The 20,312-nt window shown below is 41.4% G+C and overlaps 1 protein-coding gene across 7 annotated transcripts in view; it reads right to left on the minus strand.

Annotated features, from left to right (window-relative positions):
• The window catches only part of CDH19 (cadherin 19), a 101,407-nt gene that overhangs the window by 11,526 nt on the left and 69,569 nt on the right, over window positions 1-20,312 (minus strand). For 5 of the 7 annotated variants that reach the window (XM_019490572.2, XM_019490575.2, XM_019490577.2 and 2 more), the window contains 3 exons: window positions 17,159-17,280; window positions 3,206-3,323; window positions 103-354 (listed from right to left, as the gene is read on the minus strand). In XM_019490572.2, the coding sequence (XP_019346117.1) occupies window positions 103-354; window positions 3,206-3,323; window positions 17,159-17,280 (492 nt within the window). Of the gene's footprint in view, window positions 1-102; window positions 355-3,205; window positions 3,324-10,994; window positions 11,174-17,158; window positions 17,281-20,312 lie in introns of those variants that run through there. The other 2 variants (XR_009460779.1, XM_059724265.1) reach the window with 2 other exon arrangements.

The following is a 20,312-nucleotide window of genomic DNA, read 5'->3' on the forward strand; positions in this document are numbered from 1 at the left end:
CTTCCTATCACTTGTTGGATACAACATATGATCAAGATATATTGTCCCAACACCCTCTCCCATTATAAGAATTCTGAAGTCATCTGACTTATTTTTACTTACCTAGTAGTATTAATATACATGCCAAAACAGCAACTAAGGCTTCTGTACTGAGACCCATGGCATACATGAAAGCTCCATATCGACAGAACAGGGCATTAGCTTCATTATCACAGTCACAGACAGTGACAGTTAGAGTGTTTGTGCTGGTAAGTGATGGGGCTCCATTGTCCGCAATTAAGATAGGCAAGTAGAAAGCAAGCTGTTCTTGTTTACTGAAGCCATTTTTAACTGTAAGAATCCCAGCTGTGTTATCTAAAGAATGAAGTATACACATTAGATATGTATATTAATGGCATAGTAAAAAACTGTGTGTCATTAAGGGATGTGTTCGTTGCAGTTAACCTAGGTTCTAATTTAGGTATTAGTCCATTCACAATCATTCATACAAACACCTCCAACCCACTTTTGGAGGTACATTCTTCCGGAGCTCATTTATTTACTTTAGGATGTGGATTATGGCTCACGTTAAAACATTGCTCTGACTAGACCATATCATTCTGCAGGACACAAGCAAGCAAGCAATTAAAACACTGATAATTGTCCAATCTTTTTCCTACAAATCCCTCCAGAAGAGACTTATTCTCACACAGCTGACACAACTGACTGAAGCGAAGTCTCTTTTTATAAAGAACCAGGCTGGCATGTCCTTGGGCAACACAGACATATGGATAGCACTTGTATGCAGGATAATTTAACCTGGATGGTCAGACTTCAGTGGCAATCATATATGCTAAATCTGAAGTGGAGATACATGTTGAGAGAGACAGGAAAGAGAAAAAGGGTATAGCAGAGGAACATAACTTCTGTAAAGGAGTTAAAAAGACAGGTAAAATGAGCTGGACGTGACATTTAAGTTATTGATAAGTTACAAAAGCATCAGGCACCATACAGAAAGTAAAGAGACTTCAGAGGACAAGTCTTAGGCTTTTTTGTATTTGTTTCCTTGTTTGTTTACTTAGTTGGTTATTGGTTCTGGTTTTTGGGAGGAAGTAAGTTTTATTTTGTTTTGTTTATTTTCCTCTATACATTTTTTTCACAATGTTATTGTAATGTAAAATGCAAGATAAGCTAAACCCAGAGCCATTTTTTTTTATCCTTCTGAACTTTGGTGTTTGGGTTCAGGAGGTCTAAAGACATCCCCACTTCAGATTGGTAATACCAGATTTTTCCCAAGTTTGCAAAACAAGAATTATATTTATTCGTTAGCACATTTTATTGATGTGGTCTTACTGTGTGGAAAATGTTTTACACTAAGATTCAGTGCAACTGCACATGAAGTATGTCATAGATGAAGATAGAATTTGACCAAGAACTTCTGTTTTTAATGTTCAGATCTAAAGGGGGGGAAAAAACCCTCAAGCCAGCTGCCATCCTATCCAGATGTTTGCAGATGATATTATACCTCCTGATAATCAAAAGGATCAAAATTTCAAAGATGGCGTCTTGGTGGTTTGGGTGGGGAGTGCCTTAAACTTCTCTTTGAATAATTACTATCTCAAACTAGGAGCCACCTGTGCTTCTGCAATTTCAACTGGGAGCAGAGCCAGAGACCCTTCACCTTTGCTTTGCGTTTAAATATTGTCATTTAAAAATTAGCATAGATCCTTCATGAAGCTACTTGACCCAACAGGTACTGCAGATTCAACTCATGCTGCTTGCCTGCTCATTCACATTAAAGACATATTTTAGGTATGAGCTTCCAGGGAAATATGCCTAATGCAAAATTAACTTTTGCATAAATGTGTGTAATGCAATGTAGGGGTAGGGGGGACATGAAAAATAGTACAATTAAGATTTTTAAGCACTATCCAGAAACAAAGTATGTGTGTGTGTCTATAAGATGTCTATAATTAGCCTTTTCCTTATTGCACTGGCCTCTGTTGAAAAGAATTCTGTAACATCATAGATCATATAATGCTATTTAAGCATAGTTCTGAGTAGGCATTGATTAAGAACTGTGCCACCTTTGTAGATTCAGGTTTTCCTCAGGTCTAGAACTATCCATCTAGCTTCATGGAACATGGCAAAGGTGGAGAGAATTGGGCCTTAGTCTAATCTCTTCCTGAAATTCCAGAAATTTAGGGACAAATTTCTATCTCCAGCAGCACATGGTCATGATGTCACTCAAAGACACCTGTCCTTGGACCTTGTGTGAAGTATACAAAATGGAAAGAGGCAATGCAAAATCTGACCATAACCCAGCAAGGTTCCACCTCCTGGTGGTGAGTGAGAGGTTAATGAAGCTGAGAAATGAAACATTAAAACATTGACTTTGGCATTGGAGCATTAGTTTAAGTAGCATAGTTTACTATTTGACATAGACCGAACTTTCCAAAAGTTAGTCCCATTGATTTATTCACCTAGCCAGAACTTTCAAATAATTAGCAAAGTCAATATGAACAATGTGTCCTTTAGTGGAGTCTCTAGCAGTTTTAAGTCTCAGAAGACTGAATTTAAGTGGTCTTCTTTTCTGCAGTCTCATCAGCTGTTGAACTTAAGTTTTCTTTACAGATTGGTTTCGATTTAAGTCCCCCTATATCATTCTGTTTAAGAATCTGGATCAATACCAGAACTGCATAGCATTAAACAGAGATGTCATTTATATGATGCTATTGGTAATCAGTATCCAAAATTTAAAATGTAACGTAAAGTGAACTTGTATAACTGGCGATTTGTATCTATGTTTTTTAGACCTTTTTAATATTAATTCTCCATTTTATTTACTGAATACTCTCCTATATTTAAAAAGTTAACATAGGACAATGTAAGAGTTAATTAGAAAGTTGTGTCCAGAGCATGTTTTATATATTAGTGACCAAGTATTAAATTATCCCCATCAACTTTTTTTGTGCTAAGCATCTTATTTTGTATTTTGATACTGTCTTGTGTTGGTTAAACTTTGGTTTCTAAAAGCAGTTTTTTTTATGAGAGTGTAGAATTATTATTTTTTAAAAGCTTTGCCTAAAAACTTTTGTACTCGTATTCAAACTTTACACTGCAAATGTCTATACAGTTGAAAGATTGTGTGGCATGGCAATGTGACTACATTAAAAATATGCATCTTTTATGAAGCAGTTTTTAAAAACTGCATGAGTGACACTACCTTGATTATCTCTGACAGAAAAACCCGAGTTGTTTGTGGTCTCCTCTTGGAGAGAGAAGTAAAAGTGATGGCCTTCCACTGAATCATCTTTATCCACTGCACTGATGGTCTGAATTAGCTGAGAACAAATATTGACAAAAATACGTAAGACTAAATACTGTTTTACAGACTTTTAATACAATAACACAATAGACCACGCATTATAACGAATAACAAATGTATTGAGGAATGTTGGTGTTCTTCTGTATTGTATAGTATTATGCCTCATTATTTTGTACTGATTTGAGAGGGATATAAGCATTAGATGCCTGTGATACTAAATATGTTTCCGGGAGTGAAATGCAGAGCATGAACAAAGTTTCCATGAGCAAAAAAAAAAATATAAAAATAGTATGTTTCCCTTTCTTTTTTCTTCTCAAGGTAAAAAGTATATCATTCTACCTTTGAACGAATCCTTCAATACAAAACCCATTTCCTCCAGTCCACAAACGCATTGGCATCATGCAACTGATGTATTATCGTTGCAGTAACTGAGAGATGATGACAAGTTCATGGGTTGAATTGTTGATTCCAGATATAATAACAGATTGATTATGGAAGTTCTTGTGTTTGTTTTCAAGAAAACAAAATAACCCTAATTTACAAATATGTCAAACCAGATTGCCATTTGCAAGATAAAGTCAAAATTAACATCTTAGGTTTCAAAATACCATCTTCAATCTTCATGAATAAACAACCCTGTTGAAGTTAAAATAATTAGCAATATTTCTGCTTATGAAGAGCAAATATGTGTCACTTTTATCAGTTGCTATTCAGTGAATCATGCATCATCAAGGACAACATTTGATGATAAACTTCGTAGGTTGCTGCATAAGCCTATTTCTCCCCCCTCCTCCCCATTGTTAGAGTTTTTTTCTAAATACATTTTTGTGGGGGAATGGACCCAGACCACAATAACAGACCTGAATGCCTCAAATGTTGGAAAATAGAACGTCCATTTTGAAAGTGTCTGTATGTATCAGTCAGCTGTTTGTTCATATTGTAGACTTTGTGTTCAGAGTTGTACATTAACCTAAGTCCCATTTCCCTTTAGGCAAAGTAATCCTGGAGGTATAATGATGAGGTATGCAATGAAGAAATGGTGAAAGCAACACAAAGTACTGTTTAATGGGTGTCCTATGTTCGTGGCATCATCTCCAATTCATGTGTGTACCAATCTCATCTCTAGAGCAACTGGGGTCCTATGAAGCCTTTTAGTAGCAAGTGCTAGATCACTGCTGCTAATGCACAGGTTGTCTCCCAAATCCTGGAAGTATTTCCTAGAAAGAAGGACTGGGTAGGGGTGTTTTCTCTTCTTTCCTGAACTAAAGAAAATCCTTGGTGACACAAAGATATGGAAAGAAGAGTGGACAGGAATGTGAGGTGCCACAATAGGAAAAGGGAGATATGTTTCCTCAGTGCTACTCAGAATAAGAGTGCAAAACTGTCTTTAAAAAAAAAAATCTATTTTGTCAAATACTTCAGCAGCATAACAAGGCCATTTTGGGAGTTTTTATGGTAGTAGTCTCCATGCCAACAACTGAGGAACCAGTGTGTGTGTGTGTGGGGGGGGGGTGTATGTGCACACACACACACACACACACACACACACACACACACACACACACAGTTTATAATCTATCAAAACTCAAAAGCAAGTTATAGCTTGTTTATATTCACTGCACTTTCAAGGACATTTCCATATTAGAGTATTTGGACTTTACTAATGTGAGTTACCAGGAAAGATTAATTTTATTTGCACAAAAGATGTTTAATAATGTTCAACTTGTGTTGGTTAATTATCATAAACCATGTAATATGCTTGTGGCTCCCTGATTAGATAACTATAGTCAAGATTCTAATCCTGAGGTAGGAACGTGAGTCTGTTCACATAGTGCAGGTCAACAAGACCACAGAAACTATTAATTTTATTTTTGGTTGCAATGCTCTCAAATTCCATTTAACATTGGGCAGGCTAGTTACTGTAGCCAATCAATACAGAAATAGAAGTATTACAATTCCACTGACATTAAAAGTCTATTTCTGCTTTTTCAAATCAAAAGTGCAGGTTTTCTTTGGTTGTTCATTTTATACATATAGTTAGATAAGTAATACAGTAAATGTGTATATCTGTATATACTTGACCACATAAATTTCAGTTATATAAGCAAAATCAATACTTCTTTGACCATTTCATACTCCGCCTAAAAAATAACTATGATTTTCCTTGTTTCACTCTGTACTCCAAAAACTCTGTCTCTTTATGCATGCACCTTTTGGGATTCTTTTTAGCAGTGAAAGAATATTCAGAACATTTAGACAGGGCAAACTCTTAATTTTTATTTCTTACTAGGTCATTTCTACTAGGATCCAGCAAACCCCAGAGGAGTCTATAAAATATTCAGAATGAAATAGGCAGTTCTGATTTTGCTGAGTCTGAAGTAAAAATGATCCACAAAGAAAGAAAAATGTTTCATATTTGCAGCTTTCCTAGGCTTGTTTGCATGCAACCTGGGAGTGGATAGCACCTCATAGGGAAAAACAGCCTCATAACAGTTTGAGAAACTCTACACTAATTGTTTGTGAATCAAGGTTTAAAGACCCTACATGCATAGAGCGAAAACAAAGACAGTGGGGTTAGATACTGCTTTTGTAAGGTTATCAGCCATATTGATTGCTCTGAAATCTAATTGCCATGTATTGTGCTACTTCAAGGCTCATTAATCTGGAAACTTTAATAATCTAGGGGTATATACAGACCTTAGGAGGAGGTTAGATCGAGTTAAAAATGGCCACCTGATTTAAGCTAAGTCACAATGGGGAGGATAATTGGGGGTCTTAGGAAGATTGGGGGCAAGCATGGTCTGCGGGTGGGCTTGGGGGATTGGGAGAGCTATCAGGGTCTGTGGGAGTGGGGGTTGGTGAGATCTGGGAGGACTTGGTGGGATCAGGTCACTAGCAGGGCTTGCAAGGGGTCTGGGGGGGCTCTCTCCACACCTGGGACCAGAGGCTATTTTTCACAACCTACACCATTCCCAGGTGAACAACTCCCCCTCTCCCCTCCCAATCCCACCTGCCCCTTCCCTCACCTTGACTTACTTCCCTGGCTCCTGGCCCTGGCAATAATTAGTAAAGTCAGCGCTGGGAGTGGCTTGCAGGATGGTGGGTTTGGCAGTCGAAGAGAGAGGGACGGCTGGCTAGTTCACAGAGTAGTTTTCTACCTGGGGGTGAGGCAAGGGGCTAGGAAGCTAAAAATAGCCTGGTGATGGCAGGGAGGTAGGAAAAGTGCAGCCCTGGGTTTGGCCAGTGACTGGGCTTTCCCAGCCCTAGGGCTACACTGGAAACTGTACAGAAGTTCAGTTAGGTTAGGTCCAGTGAGACTGATCTAATTTATAGTACCTCAGAGGTACACTTAACTTAGATCCATAGTTAAATTGATTTAAGTGTAAACTATACAGTTTTTAAGGTTAGATCAGCCTAAAAATGGCCAACCTAGTCTAAGTGTAAGGTACACACCCAGGTGAACTAAGTTAGAGTGGATGGCCATTTTTAACATGATCTAACATCACCTTATTTTCCCCTTAAACTTTGTATGTACCCGAGAAGTCAGTTAGAAAATGTTCATTTGTTTTCAAGCATAAATGAAATTGCTAGATCCTGCCCTAGAGATGTGGCTTGGGGTTCTTTTTGCAGTGCCCATGTCCACTAAATCTTTACAAACAGATTAATATCCCTTTGCCTGAGCACCTGGTAGTACACAGACTTGTCAGTTTCTAAGAGGTTCATAGATGCATAAATGGTAAGGGTTGGAAGAGACCTTACAAGAACATTGGTCCAGCCCCCCTGCACTTGGGCAGGAAAGACTGCTGGGGTTAGATAGCCCCAACAAAGTGGGCATCAAGACACTTTTTTAAAATCACCAGGTGGGTGACTGTACCACCTCTGGGGGGAGTCTGTTCCAGACCCTTGGTACTCGACTTGTAAATAAGTTTGCCCTTATGTTCAAACTGAAGCAATCTTCAATTAATTTGTGCCCATTATTTCTTGTCTTCCCCTGGGGTGCCTTGGTGAACAGGTTCTCCCCCACACACTAATGCACACCCCAAATATACTTATAGGCTGCCACCAAGTCCCCTCTGAGTCTTTTCTTCTCCAGGCTGAACAGTCCCAAGTCTTTCAGCCTCTCCTTGTATGACCTGTTTTCCAGACCTGTAATCATGTGTGTGGCTCTCCTTTGGACTCTCTTGAGCTTTTCCACATCCTTCCTGAAGTGTGGCACCCAGAACTGAATGCAGTACACCATCTGTGGTCTCACCAAAGCCAAGTAGAGCGGGAGGGTGACATAGTTAGCCTTTGCTCAAGATGCATTGGTAGATGCATGCCAGCATTTGATTTGTGCTGTCAGCTATGGTATCGCATTGGTGGCTCAAGTTCATTCCATGATCTATCACGACACCCAGATCTCTTTCAGTTGTGGTTTTGGCAAGCATAGCATTGCCAAGACTGTAAGTGTGTTGTGGATTATTTTTCCCCAGATAAAGCACTTTACATTTCTCCATCCACCTCACAAGCCTACCCAGGTAAGCCTGTATTGTCAGCCTGTCCTTGAGCATGACCATACTCCCCCATAATTGATGTTGTCTGCAAACTTTGCCAGTTCCCATTTAATACCTGAATCCAAATAATTGATGAATGTGTTGAAAAGCACTGGTCCAAATACTGAACACTGAGGGATGCCATTGGTCACTTTCCACTTTGTTGACTCAGTTCCAACTATTAATACTCTCTGGGTCCTATTTTGGAGCCAGTTAGCTAGCCACTGGACTGTAAAGTAGTTGAGACCAGATTTTCCCAATTTCACCATGAGAATAAAGCGGGAAAGGGGAAAAGGAGCCAAAATCATCCTTGGCTAAACAGGGAAATCCAGAGGAACCTAAAAGCGCAAAGGAAGGCATATAGGCAGTGGAAGCAGGGGGAAGCTACCAAGGAGGAATATACCTACTTGGCCTGCACTTGCAGGGAGGCAGTTAGAAAGGCCAAAGCAACTACAGAGCTGAGGATGGCAACACAAATTAAATACAACAAAAAAGGTTTTTTTAGGTATGTAGGGAGTAAAAGGAAGGTGCAGGGCAGCAAATCACCCCTACTAAACAAGAAGGAGCAATTAGTGAGAGACGGGGGAGACAAGGCTGAAGGATTCATTGAGATTTTTGCCTCAGTGTTCTTAACCAGGGGTCAAGATAAGTCTCCTAATGGGTTCTTAGAATGGACATCAGCGGGACATCAGCCCACCAACCGTTGATGCTGACTTGGTGCAGAGTCACTTGGCTGGACTGGATGTATTTAAGTCAGTGGGCCCAGATGAGCTGCATCCAAGAGTACTGAAGGAATTGGCCGGTGTCATAGCAAAACCACTGGCACAGCTGTTTGAGTGCTCGTGGCACTCGGGTCAGGGCCCGGAGGACTGGAAAAGGGCCAATGTGGTCCCTATTTTCAAGAAGGGGAGGAAGGAGGATCCGAGTAAATATAGGCCAGTCAGTCTCACCTCCATCCTTGGAAAGGTCTTTGAAAAGATTATGAAAGATCATATTTGCAGGAGTCCGGGGGGAAAAATAATGCAACAGAGCAACCAGCATGGATTTGTAGCAGGAAGATCATGCCTGACCAATCTGGTTTCATTTTATGACTGGGTCACAAAATGCTTAGACCCAGGAGTAGAGGTAGATGTTGTTTTCTTGGATTTTAGCAAGGCCTTTGATATGGTATCTCAGCCCATTCTCATAAATAAATTAAGAGGCTGTGACATAGATGTTTACACAGTCTAGTGGGTGGCAAATTGGCTTAGCAGCCACACAAAGAAAATGGGAGTGGATGGGTCGGTATTAACCTGGAAAGAAGTAGGTAGTGGGGTCCTGCAGGGTTTGATCCTTGAACCAGTAATCTTTAATCTCTTCATCAGTGACTTGGATGGGAGTGTGAAGTGTACTCTGTCCAAGTTTGCAGATGATACTAAATTGTGGGGTGAAGTGCACACTCCAGAGGGTAGGTGCACCCGCCTCCGTTCGATTAGGAGCTCGCGCGCCGCCTTAGCCCGGGCTCGGGATCTTGTGCCCCCGAGCTTCGTTGGTACGCCCCAGGGTTTACCCCGGCTGGTATTAAGGGGGACCCCAGAACTCGCCTGCCACGACTTTGATGACTCTCTCAGTGGGGGGGGTCTTCCCTTGGGGTAACCCCTGGTGCCGGCACGCCTCTTCGCAGGTACTCTCGGGGCTCCGTCCTCCTCTACACCCCGGCCATACGCCACCTCAGGTCTTCCTGTCCTGGCCTCTCACCCGTCCTCGTCTCATCCTCTCTCTCGGCTCGGGCACCCTAGCCCCTACAGGCTGTCTTCGGGCCGGGTATGCCTCAGCCAGTTGGAGGGTGCTGCCCTGATCCCTCCTTCCTTGGGAGGCAGACGTCCTCTCTGCCTCCCCCAATAGTCTCGGCCGCCGTTACCCACTCCGGCGGCTCCGCAATACCGGCTACAGCTGGCCCCGCTCTCAGGGTAGCTGCTATGCCTCACGCTGCCTCGGGTGGTGAGTTCCCCGCCGGCTGCTGCCCCGCCTCTGGGGCTGACTTCTCCCCCTGTCTCTGCCCCTCTGGGCTCTCCGCTGCGCTGCTCACAGCCTGCTCCGCCTCTATCCGGTGGCGTCCTGCACTCCGCGGGTGGCGGCTGATCCCCTGCTTGCTGGAGCTCCGCGCTCCTGCTCTCTCCCTCCAGCCGCCCTGCTGCTTCGGCGGGGCTGCCTTTTGTTCCTCCCGGCCGGCGTGCCCCGCTCCCGCCGCTCAACCGCAGCCGGATAAACGCCCGGCTGATGGCCTGCGCCGGCAGCGCCGGCGCGTGGAGTCTCTTCGGGTCTTCTGGCCCTGCGGGAGGTAAGCAGACCCCTTGGCCGCCGCGGGGGTCTCCCGGTGCCCCCGCTCCCCTGGGACAGTAGGGAATGATTGCAGGCAGACCTGGACAGTTTAGAAAAGTGGGCAGTATACAATTGGATGCAGTACAACAAGGATAAATGCAGAGTGCTGCACCTAGGGTGCAAAAATATTCCACACACCTACTGGCTAGGAAGTGACCCTCTCAGCAGCACAGAAGCAGAAAGGGACCTTGGAGACATAGTGGACTCCAAGATGAACATGAGTCGGGAGGTGGTGCTTTCTCCTACCTTGGGTGGTCTTTAAGAGAAGGCTAGATAGACATCTGGCTGGGGTCATCTGACACCAGCATTTTTTCCTGCCTAGGCACGGGGTCGGACTTGATGATTTGTTGAGGTCCCTTCTGACCCTAGCATCTATGAATCTATGATATCACAGGAGACTAGGTTGAAGGCCTTTTTGAAGGACAAATGAATGATATCAACCTCATTTTCCTGATCTAGGTGGCGAGTTACCTGATCATAGGAGGAAATGATGCTGGTCAGGTATGACCTGCCCACAATGAAGCCATGTTTCCTGTCCTTTAGAATATTGCCTTCTGTTAGCCTATCAAGAATGGATTCTTTGATATTTTTTTTAGGATTTTTCTTGGATTTTACCAGGTATGGTCCAAAGAGTCCTGTCAGGAATTTGCAAAGTATTTATAACTTAATATGCACCAACTGCTAGATTTATATTCATGCAAAGATCCTCACTTAGTGAAAAAAAAATTGATTGGACTGTGGATAATAGAGATCCAGAAGGAAGGGTGAGGAGCAAATAAGTAGATGATTCCTACCTTAAGAGCTCTCTGCCTCCCATTAGTCAGTCAGAAAGATTGGTCCTCTCAGTAATTTAATCCATTGCCTGGAAGTTTGTAATTTGCTGAACTTCTTTTGGCTGCCCTGCTCTCCTTTCCTGTAGTTTTCACGTAGATGCTGTGTTTACAAGGATGTCATAGGTCTGGCTGATGGCCCGCTAGGAGGAGGGATGAAGGAATTTTCCCTATCAGAGCCATTTTGTTATGGGTTTCTTGGTTCTCTTTAATGCTGTCTAGAGACATCACCGTCTCTTCATCCCTGTTTACTCAGCTCACTGGTCACATGCTGCTTATAGAGTATCAACAAACATGCTAAGGTCAGATAATACATACCCATCATTTTTTTCTTTTCTGTTCTCAATAGTCCTTTTAATATGTCCTTTTAATAGTTGTTCAATTTCAGCTTTAATCATGTATGTTCATTTTTTTATACAACTTGGCATTCTTTAATCCTCCTATTTTTCTTGGCAGGGGTTCATTTTATAGAGAGCTGGTATCATATAAGTACTCTTCACTCATGTAACTGCTGACTATCTTATATGCTAAGTACTACATAAAAATATATAGTTCTGATCTCTAACTTAAAGGGCAGAATGCATAGTCACTGTTTTTCAATCTAATAAGTAAATTATCAAATATACTGTATACAACTGTATACAAATAAACTGTAACATCAAAGTCAATTTCAATGTGATCTTAAAATTATAGGAATTTATGCCTGAATAAATCTGCATTAGAGAAAACAACACTAATTCAGAATGTAGGTGAATTCAGTGCAACTTTTCTTCAGCTGAAATCCATTTCTTGCCATATATGCAGAAAGACTAGTATCCACAAAGCATCTGAAATTATCATACATATAACTGGATACATTCTGGATACTTCTATCACTTATTTTATCCCACAAATATATTTGATGTAGCATATTCAAGCTCTTGAAATGCACTTTCAGGTTGGACTCAATTTATTAAATAATTATGAGTAAGATTTGCTGAGCCAAATGCATTCCTAGTATGATGTTTTCGTTGTTATTTAGTCCATTCTGCTTACTGGGTATGCCTTCACATTATCTGCTATAGATTCAAAAGACTTTGTAGATGCTGTGCAAAAATGATGAAGAAATAATGTCAAACATTGGTCAACCTGTTCCTAAAGTGGATAAGACTACTATATCTTTCTTTATAGAGATGCATCTCTCTCTCTCTCTCTCTATATATAGACATATATAGTGTATGTGTGTGTAAGGTCAAGATCCAATGTGAGCCCAAAAAGAATCCAATATCCAGATGGTTTACTAATATTGTTCTATTAGATCTGATGCTGGAAATAGTTATAATAGAATAGCATTCTATTTTATAGAGCACCTTTCATGCTTAAGTTATTTTGAAATTAATGGATTTAATACTGCTAGAGCAGTAAAAGTGGTTTCTCGATGCGCAAAAGGAAGCCGCATTCATGGCTACTCTTCAGCTGATGTGTAGATTATAGGAAGGTACAGAACTATAACATAAAATGGATAATGAAAAATCCATTCAAAATGCCTGCTAAACATGATGGATGGATTTAGACCATTGCCAAAAAATACCCATCTTCTTTTACATTCATTTTTATTGTCAAACTATCTTTCCAGATGATAGTCCCAAGGACCCCAATGCAATTCTTTTGTTTGACTGGCTTCCAGAGGCAAAACCAAAGATGTCTGTAATTCTCACAAAATGACAGCAAAGGGAAAGTGAAAGCAAAATGCATTTGCTGAAAACAGACAGAAAATTTTTCATAATCTTGTTTTTGGCAAAAATAATAAGCATTCTTCTTAGCTAGGAGCTATCTCCCTGCTACCTTGCAGCATGGTACAGTAAGATACCACTTTAATCTTTTTCATTATTTATTTACTGTTATATCTCTTTCAGATTCTAAAATTTGGCCATTGCATGCTATTGACAATACAAGATATTTGTGTAAATATTGTATTTGTTGTATGTGTGTATTCACTCATTATAAGATGGTCCTCCAAAGCCCATAGGAAATAAACCTTTCCTTTAATACTTTTATCCACCTCTGAAAAGTCAGAGACTATAGATATATTTTCCATACCTAGCTGAAAGTATACTAAGTCCACCTCTGTCTGACCAAGGAGAGAACTAAATTCCAGAGGCAGGAACCCCTTTAGTAAAACTTTTTTGCATCTTCCATTCTCACATAAGTAGTGTGGGGGTGGGGGTGGGGGTGGAGGTGGGGGGAATGTACTCCATCTTATTTCATTTACCAGAATGGTTCTGTTCTATTAAGGGAATTGTTACACTGTAATTTTAGATGGCTTCCTGAGCTGTTAACCACTGGAATGGCTGCATGATATCACCTTTTAAGTGTTTTAAAGCACTTGTTATTTGGATTAAAGTTACACCACTCCAGGGCAGGATTATTTCTAGTCCATCTAATTTTGCTCATGTTCCATTAAGTAGTGGCCACTCTCCACAGCTATTCTACCCAACTTGAAATCTTACAGCATCCTAGGATGTGGTGGTCCCTTCTGGGTCAAGGCAGGGATGCTGGGGCACAGTGGGGCTGGGCACAGCTTCACTGCCCCACCATTCCTGCTGGGCAAAGCAGCAAATCACCATAGCCCTGGAGTTCACTTGCTCTGCTTGGGCCACGTGGTCCAGAAATATGCCTGTGGGGTACAGAAATGGGGCTTCCTGCCCCTGCCAGACTTAGAAGGTACCTATGAGTGGTGAAGCCTTCCCACCTGCACTGTGTAACCCCAGCCTGGACAGGTAGTGCTGAGCCCCATGCACTGTAACTGGAGCTGCTGGGCTGATATAGAGGGTTCAGGGGCTTTCAGCACATGGCCACCAGAAGTTGCAGCATGGCAATCCAAGGCAGGTTCCTGCTGACCTGGTGCTCTACCAGCCTGTGCAGGGTCTGGCCATTGGCTCCCCCCACCTGGCCTGCCAGGCAGCACCCACGGTTGACAGACACCTGAAGCCTCTGGTCGCCAGGTGGCTTCAGACATGGAGCATGGAGCTTGGTGCTGCCTATTTAGGCTGGGGATGCACAGAGCGGGAGAGGAGGCTACACCACTCACAGCTGCCTCCCAAGCCCAACAAGGGTGGGGATTCCTGTTTCTGTACCCCCCAGGCATGTTCCCAGACTGTTGGGCCTGAGCAGAACCAGGGCTGTGCTGCTGGCTCTGCTCAGTGGGACAGGTGAGCCTGGGGTGGGTAGGTACAGGGACAGGACTTCCCACTTCCACTGAGCTTCCCATCTTCTCTGTGCAACCCCAGGCTGGTTGGGCAGCACCAAGTCCCACACTCCATGCCTGATGGCATCCAGCTGCTATGAGCAGTTCAGGGGTTTCAGGTGTTCAGGGGCCAGAATAGGTGGGTGGGCTCCAAAAGGGAAAAAAAATATCAGGCCCCTCATTGCTAAAGCAGTGAATTTATCCTGCCTCTAACCTCTAATGGCAAGTTACAGCTGTGCAGGTAACTTTAAGGTGTGATTGCTCAATTATGCTGAACAAGTTTTTTTAAAACGTCTTTACAGTGAGGGTTGCCAAAATCTGGAATGGGCTTCTAAAGGAGGTGGTGCTCTCCCCTACCTTGGGGGTCTCTAAGAGGAGGCTAAACATGCACCTGGCTTGGGTCATCTGACCCCAGCGCTCTTTCCTGCCCAGGGCAGGGAGTCAGATTCAATGATCTGCTAAGGTCCCTTTCGACCCAAACATCTATGAATCTGTGAACACTAAGCTGATTAATATTAACAATATAAGGTGTAGCAAGGCCCTAACTGAAAATGTGTGGGTAGGTCCCAAGGCCTTATTCAGTTCATTCCAGGAATCTGAGAAAAAAAGAAATGTTTCTAAGCACCTCATGAAGACACTTGGATTGCTTTGAATTATTTTTTACTATGAATCAATCAAACATTTTTTTATCAATGAGCATCCATATAAAGTGTTTCCTTTTTTCCTAGTTAATAGACAGAGAATACACCTTTAAATATAAGGCAATCTAGAACAATGATCTTTAACCAGCGTGCTGCAGCATCCTCGTGTGCCATGAGATCATTTTAAGCATGTCATGCAGTGCCACTCAATATTAGTACAGGTAGGTGTTCAAACACCTTTATATGATTCACAGATAAAGCCAGAGAATTACAAATGGGAATCCAATAGTGTAAAAAACATTCTGGCCTGTTGTGCTCTTTCTGAATTCTTTGCAACAAAAAAAAATTGCTCTATTATTTTTCTGTAGTCAAAAAATGAGTGAAAGCTAAGAGCTGAAATTTTCTGAGGGGTGCCTTCCATCTAAAGAGGGGTGGCTTGAGTCTAAAAAAACCTGGGAACACTAGAAAAACTGAAATAGAAAAAGTAGAGGATGGTAATACAGATTTACAGTGCCCAGCAGTGATAAAATTTCTGTTTTAGACCTTATAATTAGGTAAAGTAACAATCTTTAACTGTGATAATTATTATTTTCAAGACTAATTTCTTACTGTGCTCCCTAAATATATTTGTTGGTGAGCAAGTCAATTAACATCTTCACTTCCCCCATCTATAAATGGAGGAAATATTACTTTTAACCTTATTCAAGTGTTGTGATGTTTCACTTATTAATGTGTACTGTTATTACTTTCAGTACTGTTTTTCCTCCTAGTGGATCTCAAAGAGTTATATATACATTCAGAGATTACTTCACCTGTTTTTGAAAAGCAGCCATATTTGGGGCAGAACAGAGGCTATTTATCTTTATTAGAACCTAACATATAACAGTGGTAATGTCAGAAACATTAACATTCAGATTTTTTATATTATGAACAAATATGATTATGTTGCAGATCTGCATGTTGTACAATACCTTATTTAATAAACTGGTGTATGTTTTTTAACATTTAATATGTTAAGAATTTATGGTACTTTGAGAAATGTATGCATTGTTTATCAATTCTGACTGAGGCTATGAAGTTTTCTTTTGAAACAGGGGTACTGAGGAGCCCTCTCCCTGGATATGAAATACACCTTTTTGTGACAGGGGGTGTAGTTCACTTCATTCAGATCAGGACCAGTGAATGGTCACTATCTTTAATGCTCTTATCAAACAATAGTTTAGCTGAAGCTCAGGAGAACCAGTTTGATCCAAACACCTCTGGAGGGGGCTAGAATTTAGAAATGGAAAATTCCCAAATACAGAAAAAAAATCAGGTGTTGACAGAAGAACATAAAACTTATTCTTAGAGCCCTATGGAAAGTACTAGGGCAGAATAAAGAATGTGGTTGTGTATTAGGAAAGGGCCTTTTTTACAGCAGATAGCCAAAATTAAAGTAAGGTAGCCTGGAGTCTTTGTAGATCAGGACACAAAATATGAACTGCAAGAGAAATATCCTTGACATCCCAGAGACCCTTTTTAAAATCCTAAATCTCCCAAAAGTTGCAGGACAGGAAAACTGAGGCAGGGAGATGCATCTAGTATTTATTTTACAATGTCTAGATATGTACATTGTTTGTGTTTTATAAGTAAAGCATATCATGGTTAGAATCCTTTGCATAGACTGTCTGACTGTTATATGTTGTTCCAATCATATTCTCTTAAACAGTGAAACTGTGTATACAGAGCATGCTTAAACTGTAGGGGAACTGCACATGGGGATCTAGGTCTGCATCTTAATCTAGGGAACTGCACATGGGGAGTCTGTAGAACCCTTTTTCTTTGAAGAGCCTACAAAGAAACTGTGTCAGGAAATGTCCCACAGAGGCCAGGGATATAGTACTACAGCACACTTAGAGGGAAACTAAAAGACAGCAGAGACCCATGGAGGATGGAGTAAATGACCCTTGAGATCTCTCCCAACCCTAGATAGGCATCTGAGTTCCTATTTACTCTTGCTTGGTTGGCAGAGATACTATTACATCATAACAAGAGACATAATGGAATAATATATAGGTAAATGTCAGTCATTTGGGCCCTGATTTTTCAAGCTATATACATATATAACTGCTTAATATATTTTGGAAAATGAATCAAGTACATTCTGTAGCTGTAATATAGAAATCAAGTGTATTAAAATCACTGGTAACATCATAAGCCAAATGTCTGGTTGATTTTTAAATGGAACAAAATGTTAATACAATAACTTTATAACCTCTTACCTGGCCAGGTTCTGCATTTTCACACACATAGGTCTCATAATATTCAGGGAATTCTGGAGCATGATCATTAACATCAAGAACATGAATGTATACAGGGGCCTCAGAAATTTGTTCTGGGTTTCCTAATGGGAAAAAGGAGATCAAGAAATAAGAGTTTCATAATAATTAATTCCATAATTTCAAGAAGATGGGTTTTAAAATTCTCTTTTTTACCTGAAACAAAAATCCTCATTGATATCCAGAGATAATACTACATCTTGTAAATATTTTCTATCCTATTACATTGTAATATTATATCATTGGGAGTAATCCAGCCCCAAATGTCATCAGATTATTTTAGCAAATAATGCAGATAGCTACGTTTGCAGCAGTAACAAAGGAGCATTTCTAGTACTGCAAATCATTTGAAGAAACAACAATCTGAGAGTCCAAGGACTCCCTTCTTTTTATTTTCCTCCTACTCCACTATTATATATATAAAAAATGCCATTTACCATGTCAAATACATATTTTATATTGTAATTAGCACCAGGGGCCTGAGGTGTTTTTCTTTGGCCTGAAAGATTATTTAAGATTTCCCCCAACTATACAGGTGGTCCAATGAAAGATATCACCCATAAAATCCTTGTCTAGCAAATTTGCAGGACCATAACAACAACCACCACCTCAATTAGTACCAAAACAGTTTAAAACAAAATAGAATGAGTCATATATTAAATATGTGATTAATTTGTTCATTCCTTACGTTATGAATTAGTTTGAATTTTTAAAATGAAGACACACAACCAAATTCACTAGGGAACTTGACCACGAATTTGCTAGAGAACTGACAGAGGCTGCACACTCTCGGTGTATGGTTGTCATCAGTGACTTCAACCACCCTGACATCTCATGAGAAGACCACTCAGCCAAATTTGATTCATCACGAAGCTTGCTCACTTGCATGGAAGAACTCTATTTGACTCAAGAGGTAAGGTGCTGCTGGATCTGGTACTGGCCAAAGGAGGTGATCTAGTGAGTGACCTGAGGACTGAAGGGAAGCTTGGAGATGGTGATAATGAGTTGGTCAGATTCTGTATCCATCACAAAGCTGGCAAATCAGTCAGCAATGAAGAAATCCTTGACTTTAGGAAAGCCGACTTCCATAAGATTAGGAAGTTGGTTGTTGAGGCCATGATCTGACAAGGGGGGACCCACGATGAGTGGTCACTCCTTAAGGGCATGATACTAAAAGCACAAAGAAAGCCAATTCTGGCCCATGGGAAAGGTAACAAAAAGGCTGGGTGACTCCCTTGGCTCAATAGAGAACTCGTGGACCTTCCGTATCTGAAAAGATCAGCTTATAAGGGATGTAAGTCAGGAAACACCACTAAGGAGGAGAATGCAAGACTGACTTATACTTGTAGGGAGTGAATTAGGAAAGCCAAGGCTGAAACTGAACTCAAACTGGCTATGGGAATCAAGGACAATAAAAAGTCCTTCTTCAGATATGCAGGAAGCTAGAAAAAAAAAAAAAGAGCAACATTGGACTGTTGCTAAACCAAATGGAGCAATTGACAACTGACACCCAGGATAAAGCTAATCCCCTTAATGATTATTTTATGTTGGTTTTCCATCAGCCCAAGGGGATCACCGAGCCTGACAGGATGCAGGATTACCAGTGTAAGGGCAAACATATGCCTATAATTGGTGAAGATCTTGTGAGGGAACACCTTGAGAGACTGGACATCCACAAATCAGCTGGTCCAGATGGAATGCACCCAAGAGTGCTAAAAGAGCTGGCTGGCATCATAGCATGGTGAGGATATTTGAGAATTTGTGGTGCTTGGGAGTGGTTCCTGAAGATTGGAAGACAGCCAATGTGGTGCCCATCTTCAAGAAACAGAGGAAGGACAATCCAGGGGACTCAGGCCAATTAGCTTGACCTCAATCCCTGGAAAGATCTTGGAAAAAAAATCCATCAAAGAAACCATTAACAACAGTCTAACAGAAGGCAACATTCTAAGAGACAGGCAACATGGCTTCATTGCATGTAGGTCTTGCCTGACCAACCTCATTTTCTTCTATGACCAGGTGATGCATCACCTGGGCAAAGGTGAAGAGGTTGATATGATAAATTTGGACTTTAAAAAAGCCTTTAACTTGCTTTTCCATGATGTCCTCATGGTAAAATTGGGAAAACATGGCCTCGACAACATTATGGTCTGATGACTAGGGAACTGGCTCCGTGGTCAGACCCAGAGAGTGATAGTCAATGGAACCATATCAACATGGCACATGGAGACCAGTGGCATCCACCAGGGTTCCGTATTTGGACCAGTACTCTTTAATATATTTATAAATTATCTGGATTCAGGTATCACAAGCAGACTGGCTAAGTTTGCTGACAACACCAAATTATAGAGAAGTGTGGTCACACTAGAGGATAGACTGGTGATTCAGTCCAACCTGGACAGGCTAGCAAGGTGGGAGGATCAAAACCTGATGGCATTCAACACAGAGAAATGCAAGGTGCTCCACTTCGGGAGAAAAAACCCACATCATACTTATAGGCTCAGCAGTGCTACACTCACTAATGCCATGAGTGAAAGCAACTTGGGGGTCATGGCTGACCACAAGATGAACATGAGCCACCAGTGCAATGCCACAGCTGGCAAAGCAAAAAAAAACAAACAAACCCTCAGGCTTGCATCTACCAATGCATCTCAAACAAGACCCAGGAAGTCATCATCCTAATTTACCCAGCCTTGGTGAGGCTGCAGCTGGAGTACTGCATCCAGTTCTGAGCTCCATACTTTTGGAAGGATGTAGAGAAGCTTGAGAGAGTCCAGAGGAGAGCCATGTGCATGAACAGAGGTCAAGAGAGCAGGCCTTATGAGGAGAGGCTGAGAGGCATGGGACTTTTCAACCTAAAGAAGCAAAGACTCAGGGATGACTTGGTGGCAGCCTATAAGTATATAAGGGGTGTGCATCAGGAACTGGGAGAAAGTCTGTTCACCAGGGCACCCCAAGGGAAGAAAAGGTCTAATGGTCACAAACTCTTCCCAGACCGTTCTAGGCTGGGCATAAGGAAAAACTTTTTTGCCATCTGAGTCCCCAGAGCCTGGAATAAACTCCTTGCAGAGGTGGTGCAAGCACCTATTCTGAACACTTT

The sequence above is a fragment of the Alligator mississippiensis genome, chromosome 3 (genome assembly GCF_030867095.1).
Source record: "Alligator mississippiensis isolate rAllMis1 chromosome 3, rAllMis1, whole genome shotgun sequence".
Taxonomy (NCBI): Eukaryota; Metazoa; Chordata; order Crocodylia; family Alligatoridae; genus Alligator; species Alligator mississippiensis.